This window comes from Papio anubis, chromosome 16 (assembly GCF_008728515.1).
Source record: "Papio anubis isolate 15944 chromosome 16, Panubis1.0, whole genome shotgun sequence".
Lineage (NCBI taxonomy): Eukaryota > Metazoa > Chordata > Mammalia > Primates > Cercopithecidae > Papio > Papio anubis.
Genome location: NC_044991.1, coordinates 71,399,673 through 71,409,657, shown reverse-complemented (window position 1 = coordinate 71,409,657; position 9,985 = coordinate 71,399,673). Strand labels below are relative to the sequence as shown.

General features: G+C 48.5%; 1 protein-coding gene across 1 annotated transcript in view; it reads left to right on the top strand.

Moving 5' to 3' along the window:
• Window positions 1-6,086: 6,086 nt before the first annotated feature.
• Window positions 6,087-9,985, top strand: part of JPH2 (junctophilin 2) — a 78,348-nt gene continuing 74,449 nt past the window's right edge. Inside the window, exon 1 of the mRNA XM_003904716.5 lies at window positions 6,087-8,205. Within this exon, the coding sequence (XP_003904765.1) occupies window positions 7,827-8,205 (379 nt within the window). The 5' untranslated portion in view covers window positions 6,087-7,826. The remainder of the gene's footprint in view (window positions 8,206-9,985) is intronic.

Below are 9,985 nucleotides of genomic sequence, written 5' to 3'. Positions count from 1 at the left end.
ACAAAGGTGTTAGGGGTGTAAGGATTGAAAAGGGCAAAGTTCCAATGACCTACTAACTCAAAATCCAACTTGGATGAAAGTTGAGTCATTCCCGATTTGTGGGAATAAGTTGTAAGTTATCTACATCTCAGCAAAATCTTCCTCAAAACATGAATCTTGAAGTTAAAAATTACTCTGCCCAGACCCAGTTGGGCCAACTTTAACATCAGGGTCCCTTTCTTTTGTGAATGCGACTTACCAAACTAATCTCCTTTCTCTCATACATCTAGGAAAATGGATTTGGTTTGTGGATTGAGGGATTAAGTCTCACTCTGATGTTCCAAAAAAGTAACATCTTGATTTCTACATGCCTTTATTGAACAAGTTTTCATTGAATGTTCATTCATTCATTCATTCATTCAATGAGTATGAAGTGCTTACAACACATCAGGGACACTGTACTAGAGCCTGGCAATCGAACAGTAAGCAGAATAATATCCTTGTCCTCAGTAGAGAAAGGTGATGAACATATAAGTTGTATGGAGAGAAGAAGAATTAGGAGATAGAAAGGGGTGGGCTAGGGATAGGGTTGCTATTTGGGGTGAGCAGAGAAGATGCTGTGATAAGGTGATATTTGAGCAGAGACCTGAAGGAAGTAAGAGAGTGAGCCATGGGGGCATCTGAGGGAGGGGCATTCTTGGCAGAAGGAACCACAAGGATGTCAATGCAGCTTGAGCAGGTGGGGTCAGAGAGAGATCAGTCGGGCCAGATCATGGAGGGCCTGATAGGCCATTTTAAAGGTGTTGACTTTTACTGTGAGTGAGATAGAGAGCCATTTGGGGGAGCAGAGGAGAGAGACATCACCAGACTTAGCTTTTTTTTGGAGACAGAGTCTTGCTCTGTCACCCAGGCTGGAGTGCAGTGGCACAATCTCAGCTCACTGCAACCTCCACCTCCCGGGTTCAAGCAATTCTCGTGTCTCAGCCTCCCAGGTAGCTGGGATCGCAGGTGTGCGCCACCATGTCTGGCTAATTTTTTTTTGTATTTTTAGTAGAGATGGGGTTTTGCCATTTTGGCCAGTCTGGTCTTGAACTCCTGACCTCAGGCAATCCGCCCACTTGCACTCCAAAAGTACTGGGATTACAGGCATGAGCCACCATGCCCAGCTGAGACTTAACCTTTTGAAAGAGCACTGGCTACTGTGTGCAGACTAAGGGAAAGCAAAGAGGACAGTTAGGAGGCTACTGCAGTGAGTCAGGCAATAGGTTTGGTACTGGGTACTTGGCAGTGCAGGAGATAATATGTTTTCTGGAAGGTTTTTGTTTTGTTTTGTTTTGTTTTAGACGGAGTCTCTCTCTGTTGCTCAGGCTGGAGTGCAGTGATGCAATCTCAGCTTACTGCAATCTCTGCCTCCTGGTTCAAGCAATTCTCCTGCCTCAGCCTCCCGAGTAATTGGGACTACAGGCGCATGCCACCACACCCGGCTAATTTTTGTATTTTTAGTAGAGATGGGGTTTCACCATGTTGGCCAGGCTGGTCTCGAACTCCCGACCTCATGATCCACCCACCTCTGCCTCCCAAAGTGCTGGGATTACAGGTGTGAACCACTGTGCCCAGCCTGTTGTAGAATTATTTTAATCCAAATCCCTTCAGGGATTTGCTGATGGACTAGATTTAAGGTGTGAGAGAAAGACAGGAATGAAGGTTGACTCCAAAGGTTTTAATAAGTTTGTGGAGTCGGCTGGAGGGACAAATTTGCAAGTGGAGACTGAGAGTTTTGTTTGTTATTGTCAAATCTGAGATGCTCATGAGATATTTAGAAATGTTGAGTAGGTGGCTGGATGTCTGACAGAAGATCAGGAGAGTGGTGCAGCCTGGGGACGCAGACTTCAAAGTCATCGGTAGAGGGAGTTTATGCAAAGCCATGTGACTAGAACCTCCTCAGAAATGAATGTAGATAAAGAAGCCAGAGAACGAAGGTCTGGCACATTCCCAAGGTACAGAACTCAGGGGGATGAGGAGGAACCAGTAAGGCAGGAGCAGAACCGAGAGAGAGAGAGTCTAGAAGTCAATTGAAAAAGGATTTCAGAAGGGGTCATCAGCTGCTAGATGCTGGGAAGACCAGGAGCACCCACTATGTGCAGGCACTGGGTAGACACAGATGAGCTGCAATACCTACTGTACAACAGGTGCTCAGGTTTTTAAATAATTTAAGTTCTGGGGTACATGTTCAGGACATGCAGGTTTGTTACATAGGTAAGCATGTGCCGTGGTGGTTTGCTGCACCTATCAACCCATCACCTAGGTATTAAGCCTATGAAGCCCTGTATGCATTAGCTGTTTATCCTGGTGCTCTCTCTCTCTTCCTGCTCCCCCACCCTACCCACAGGCCCCATTGTTCCTCTCTCTGTGTCCATGTGTTTCCATTGTTCAGCTCACACTTAAAAGTGAGAACATGTTTGGTTTTCTATTCCTGTGTTAGTTTGCTGAGAATAATGGCTTCTAGATCCATCTGTGCCCCTGCAAAGGACATGATCACGTTCCTTTTTATGGCTGCATAGTATTCCATGGCGTATCTGTGCCACATTTTCTTTATCCAGTCTATCATTGATCAACATTTGGGTTGATTGACTGATCACTAGAGAAATGCAAAATCAAAACCAGAATGAGATACCACCTCATACCAGTCAGAATGGCAATTGTTAAAAAGTCAACAAACAAGAAACAAAAGATGCTGGTACGGCTCTGGAGAAATAAGGATGCTTTTATACTTTTGGTGGGAATCTAAGTGAGTTCAACCCTTGTGGAAGACATTGTGGCGATTCCTTAAAGACCTAGAACCGGAAATACCATTTGACCCAGCAGCCTCATTACTGATTTATATTCCCAAAGGAATATAAATCATTCTATTGTAAAGATACATGCACACCTATGTTCACTGCAGCACTATTCACTATTTTTTGGAAAGAAGAAAATCCTTGCTTTAACAACTCATAGTTTGGGGGAGGAGCCAGCATGTGGGAAGGGCACTAGTCCAGCCAGGAAACCTGCCTGGAAAGGCTTCCAGGGTGATGAGGCTCGCTCTGCTGAACCTTCCACGGCTGAGAAGAACTCCAATGGATTTCTGGGCACAGTCCTTCTCTTTGTTCCGGATTTTCAGTTCTCTCCCTTTGAGGCTCACAGAGAAGCAGTCAAGCTTGAGAAGTTGAGCAGGAAATAGAGGGAGAAAGTGACCAGGGAACAGAACAAGGGAGTGGGAAGAGATCTGGGACGAAGAGAGGGAATAGGCTAGCTGCCTTTAAAACCAGTTTATAATTATTTCAAGTTTATTTTATTTTATTTTTTATTTTTATTTATTTATTTTTGAGATGGAGTCTCACTCTGTCGCCCAGGCTGGAGTGCAGTGGCATCATCTCGGCTCACTGCAATCTCTGTCTCCGGGGTTCAAGTGATTCTCCTGCCTCAGTGCCCCCAGTAGCTGGGGTTACAGGAAGGTTCCACTCTGCCCGTCTAATTTTTGTATTTTTAGTAGAGAAGGGATTTCGCCATGTTGGCCAGGCTGGTCTCGAACCCCTGACCTCAGATAATCCACCTACCTTGGCCTCTCAAAGTGCTAGGATTACAGGCGTGAGCCACCGCGCCCAGCCTATTTATTTTTAAATGATAATAATTATTATTATTTTTGAGAGAGGATCGCCGGGCGCGGTGGCTCAAGCCTGTAATCCCAGCACTTTGGGAGGCCGAGACGGGCGGATCACAAGGTCAGGAGATCGAGACCATCCTGGCTAACACGGTGAAACCCCATCTCTACTAAAAAATACAAAAACCTAGCCGGGCGAGGTGGCGGGCGCCTGTAGTCCCAGCTACTCAGGAGGCTGAGGCAGGAGAATGGCGTGAACCCGGGAGGCGGAGCTTGCAGTGAGCTGAGATCCGGCCACTGCACTCCAGGCTGGGTGACAAAGCAAGACTCTGTCTCAACAAAAAAAAAAAAAAAGAGAGAGGATCTTGCTCCATCACTCAGTCTGAAGTGCAGCGGTGTGATCATGGCTCCCTGCAGCCTCGACCTCCCAGGCTCAAGCGATCCTTCTGCCTCAGCCTTCTGAGTAGCTAGGACCACAGGCATGCACCACCATGCCCGACTAATATTTCAAGTTTAGTAAATTCCATTGGATTTGAAGAACTTGTTTTTTCTGAGGAAAGTCTGTTGTAATGCACGTAACACCACAAGAGGTCTCCCTTTCCCTGAAATGCATCCGTTTAAAAGGCAGGACGAATGGTAACTTATCAGAAAGCTCTGGGCAGGTAAGGCCAGTACCAAATTTGGCAAAGAATCTTACTTAAACTTTACAAAGTCATAGTATCCCTTTACCAGTAACTTCGTTTTTCAGTTTAAAACATGAGAATAAGGAGTGCTTCGATGTCAAGATATTTAACATTTGGGAAGGATTCTCTCTTCCCTCTTTGATGACTATTTTATTAAGCCTGAAAAGTAATTTAGTATGTAAGAGTAATACTCATAAGTGCTAAAACTGATTATACGTGTAGTGTGTTCTGAGCCTTTTTACAGTATTAATTCTGTAATCCTCACCCAGTCATATAAGGTAGATACTGTTATTCTTGATACCTATAATCCTCTGAGGTAGGGACTTTTACAGATGAAAAACTTGCAGTTTAGAGAAATTAACAATTGGTCCTAGGTCACACAGCTTGTGAGGGGCAGGACTGGGATTTGAAGACGTATCTAACTCTAAAACTACTCATCCTGCGGTAAACGGATTCATGAATCTTTATGTTATTAAACAGTTTCTTAATTTGAAATTTTACCATGGTTTCGTTGTTATTTTCTATCCATCTATTTATTTATGTTTTGAAACAGGGTTGCCCAGGCTAGAGTGCAGTGGCACCAAAATGGCTCATTGCAGCCTCCAACTCCTTGACTCAAGCAATCCTCCTGCCTCAGCTTCCCATGTAGCTGGGACCACAGGTGTGTATCACCACACCTGGCTAATTAAAAAAATTTTTTTTAAATTGTAGAAGTGGGGGGTCTCACTTTGTTGTCCAGGTTGGTTTCAAACCCCTGGGCTCAAGCAATCCTCCAGCCTTGGCCTCCCAAAGTGCTGGGATTACAGGTGTGAGCCCCTATACCAGGCACTTACAGTGTTTTTAACCAGAGATGAGAGTCAGATTCATCTGACGAGCTTTTAAAAGAATACGACTGCCCAGGTCTTCTCCCAGGACAATCTAATTCTGTAGGTCTCAGGTGGGGCTCTCGGATCTCTTTATGTTTTTAAGTTCAGTAGGTGGTTCTTGCGTGTAGTAACCCTGGGTAGAGAGCTACCCTAGGGAGCTGCTATGAATGGACAGTGGTTAAATTCACATAGGTGGAACACCCTGCTAAGATGCAGCGATGGCCGCCTGGCCTAAGCGTATGATTACAATATTGAATCCGCAGCTCAAACTCCCCTAGCTTCCAGTTGGAGATGCTCTTCCCCTGACAGCAGAGCTCGAAAAAAGTTTGTGATTCTCGGAAGTCCTCAGTGAGAAGTGGCGAAAGCAGAACTCCCCGGGAGTAGCCCTGAGGTGTTCTTAGAAGTGAATTGTGCAAGCAGACTGTCAGTCAACCTGGCCAGGGCTCACACCTAACTACCCAGAGGACACAGTCCTTAGCCACTATGTGCTCCCTGTCAGCTTGGCAAACAGACGGTGACAGTGAGCCCAAGAGGCTGGCCAGGTGCCTCTACCTGGTGGTGAAACGCAGATACAGAAGGGGCTCTTTAAGGTCAGGGGCTGTGACCAAGGATGGAACCAAGTCCTAAGAACAGATAACCCGCTGGAAGGAAAGCAGGGAACATTTTTTACCCACTTCTCAACAGGAACAAGACTTCCGCAGTGACTTTACGTGGCCTAAATTATCATGGGGTTAGGAAATATGTCAGATAAATTTAAAGTCAGATAATTGTCTGATGTTCTTTAGCACCTTCTGTGGTTAGTTCTCTCTTTCTCTTCCATCCCCATCTTCACACACACACTCACACACAAACACACACACATACAAACACACACTCTCACCACACACACTCTCACAACACACTCTTGCCACAGGCACTCTCATACACTTCACACACACTGTTACACACGTTCACACACACTCTTACACATTCACACACACACACAGACACACACAGATCTTCCTAGTGGCTCTTACCTTTCCCAGAATTCCTCTATACTCCCATTAACCTTGGGCTTAGCTGGGATTTACAGTCATTAGCTCTGGCCACAGCTTCTTGCCGTGGACATTTATTTGTTCTTTTTACTGGAGTTTGGTGGGAACCTGAGTGGCTGGGAATCCACCCGGGCCCTTCTCTCCTGGCCCTGCCCCAAGAGCTTTCTGAAGTCTGGCCTCACAGGCTCCTAGGACACTAGAGGAAAAGACAGCTCGGAAAGGGAAATTTTTAAAAAATCATGACCCTTGAGAATTTCTGAGAGGACCTCATTACAGCACAACCCTGGGTTGACAGGAAGGGGACTCCAGACCTCAGGGTCTGCTGGGTCTGCGGCAGGGAGGGCGCAGAGGTACCAAGGGGTGGGGAGAGGAAGCTAGCGGGAAGCCCAGTCTGTGTCTCAGGCAGCGAGGAGGGCAGGCTCCTCTCCCTTCTCTTTGCCTTTCAGGGGAAAGAGAAAGGGAATAGATGATTGCTTCTTGCACCAGGTTCTCCGGGGTGGAGGGAGCTCAGGGTGATGCGTGAGCACTGGACTGAGATTTGGTGTATTTTCCAGACTCTGTTTCCACAGCCTCCCCTCTCTTTCTGACTTCCCTCCTCTGCTTTCGGAAGCACATGTGAAACTGTCTCCATTCCTTTCTCTTTAGGTCACCGGATTCCTTGATGGGGCTGGCAGTGGTGCTGTAACCCCAGGTCCCCTTAGGGCATGTGAGTAGTGATGGGGCTGAGATCTGCCAACCTCCTCGCTCTGGGGGATTTTCAGTGTTCCAGGACTGGGCGTTCTACTGGTCTCCGTCTCCCCTCCCTTCCCCGATTCCCCGGCGCCCTCCCTGCCCGCAGACCCAGGGGACTCTGAGAATGGAAGGCAGCTCTTATTCCCGGGAGAAAAAGACACCAGGTTCCCTGGGCTGCCTGCACTCAGTTCTCAGCCTCCTTCCTCATCTCTCCAGCCACTGCCCGGGTCTGCAGCACGGGCACGGTTTGAAATACCCCTCCTTCCCGCTTTGAAGGAGGCTGGGCTGGCCGGGGGTTATTTTGGGAGCAGCTTCTGAGATCCAATGGCCTTGTTAGGGCAACACTGACCTTTCCGTCCGGGGAGGAGGGCAGGATTGGAGAAGGGGGCGGGGCAGCGGCGGGGAGACGGACAGCCCCACACACCCACTGGGGTGGAGAAGGGGGCCAGCGGGCTGCGGGAACCCAGCCTCAGGCGGGGGCTGTCACCGAGGGGAATTTCCCCTCTTTGAAAAGGCTGGGGACCCCTCCACCCCACGCTTTCACTGGGCTTCTTGAAGAGATCACACCGTTTTCCCTTGGACTTCTTGGAAGGCAGACTTGGGACGCTTTGTGGGGACTTTGAACCTTTCCTTCCTGCTTTCTTCCCAGCAGGCAGCCTTGCTCTGGCTGGTGGAGTCGGGGCTCCTGGGCATGGCACTGACTAGCCAACCCAGTGCTGACTTGGCGCCGGGGCTCTTTCAGCCTCTGCTGGCATCCTGCTTCCCCCCTCCTGGGGCGCAGTGGTGAGTCTGGGGGCCTGCCCCCGAGGGCACTGGAGGAGTGTTGCAGGCATCACCCACGCCCTCTGCACTCACCCTGGAGGACGGGGAGGTTGTCAGGGGCTATGATGAGATGAGCGGGGGCCGCTTTGACTTTGATGACGGTGGGGCGTACTGCGGGGGCTGGGAGGGGGGAAAGGCCCACGGGCACGGACTGTGCACAGGCCCCAAGGGCCAGGGCGAATACTCTGGCTCCTGGAACTTTGGCTTTGAGGTGGCAGGTGTCTATACCTGGCCCAGCGGAAATACCTTTGAGGGATACTGGAGCCAGGGCAAACGGCATGGGCTGGGCATAGAGACCAAGGGGCGCTGGCTCTACAAGGGCGAGTGGACACATGGCTTCAAGGGACGCTACGGAATCCGGCAGAGCTCAAGCAGCGGTGCCAAGTATGAGGGCACCTGGAACAATGGCCTGCAAGACGGCTATGGCACCGAGACCTATGCTGATGGAGGTGAGGCCAGCTGGGGGCCTGCAGAGGTGGGGCAGGGCCAGGGAGGGTGAGAAACCCTGGTGGAGGGTGGGAAAGGTGATGGGCAATTGGCACAGAATCAGATGGGCTAGGATGTGATTTGCTGTGTGGCTTTGGGCAAGCTGCTCTACATTTCTGAGCATCCATTTTCTTGTAGTAAAGATGGAGAGAATAAAGGGGTTATCAAGAGGATTAGTGGGAGTGCTTAGTACAAAGCCTGCCATATAAGTGCACACTCAACACACAATAAAATATAACTACTACCGTTAGCATGTTCGGTATGCTCCAACATAAACAGCCATGGAATATACTCTAGCAGAATCGGGTTCTAGTCTTAACTTTGCCGTGAAAATTATTTTCAAGCAATAGATCATGAGGAGTATTCATTCGTCCACCCACGCATCTACCCATCCACCCATCCATCTATCCACTCATCATTTATCCACATACCAATTCACCCACCCGTCCATCCATCCATCCATCTGTCCATCCACCCACCCACCTGCCTGCCCATCCATCCATTTACCCACCCACCCACCCATTCATGCTTCCACCCAACCATTCATCTATCCATTCAGCCATTCATACATCTACCTGCCCATCCACCCATCCATCTTTCCATCCATCCATCCATCCATGATCCATCCATGGATTCTCTTTTTTTTTTTTTTTTTGAGACAAGGTCTCATTCTGTTGCCCACGCTGGAGTGTAGTGGCATGATCTCAGCTTTCTGCAGCCTCGACCTCCCAGGATCAAGCGATCCTCCAACCTCAGCTTCCCTAGTAATCGGGACTATGGGCATGCACCACCATGCCTGGCTAATTTTTGTTTTTTGTTTTTTGTTTTTTTTTTTGTTTTTTTGTAGAGACAGGGCTTTTTCATATTGCCCAGACTGGTCTCAAACTTCTGAGCTCAAGCAATCTGCCTGTCTTGGCCTCTCAAATTGCTGGGATTACAGGTGTGAGACACTGTGCCCGGCCTACATTCCTTTTGTGTTTCCTTTTTAAAACTTTTTAAAGATAGGTCTTGCTCTGTTGCTCAGGCTGAAGTGCAGTGGCACAATCACAGCTCACTGCAACCTTGAACTCCTGGGCTCGAGCAACCCTCCCATCTCGGCCTCCTGAGTAGCTGGAACTATAGGCACATGCCACCACGCCTAGCTAATTAATCGTTTTTTGTTTTTTGTAGAGATGGGGTCTTACGATGTAGCCCAGGCTGGTCTCAAACTCCTGGGCTCAAGCAATGCTCGGCCTCTGTGGCTCACACCTGTAATCTCAGCACTTTGGGAAGCCGTGGTGGGAGGATCACTTGAGGCCAGGAGTTCAACACCAGCCTGGGCGATCTAGCAAGATCCCCATCTCTACAAAAGGAAAAATCAAAAAACAAAGATAGGCATGCAGGCAAACAATTATATACATTATACACAAGTATGTACAGATGCTGTTGTGAAAAGCAGCATTTAGATTTGAGGAGATCAGCTTTAAGTGGAGGTGACGCCTGAGCTTGGTCTCTACAGGAAAGTTACATTTGTGAGGGTGGGCGTGGGACAGAGAGAGAAGTGAGGACAAAGGCTCAGAAGCATGAGAGTGGTAGTGGGTTAAAGAAACAGAGAGGAGTTTTCTGTGGCAAAACAGCCCTGTGGAGTGGCAGAGCAGCTGTCATTACCTAGTCCACGGGGTGTAACATTGGGCATATCACTTAGCTAAGCCAGTTTCCTCATCTATGAAAAGGGACACTTTAGAATATCAGTACCGCTCAAAA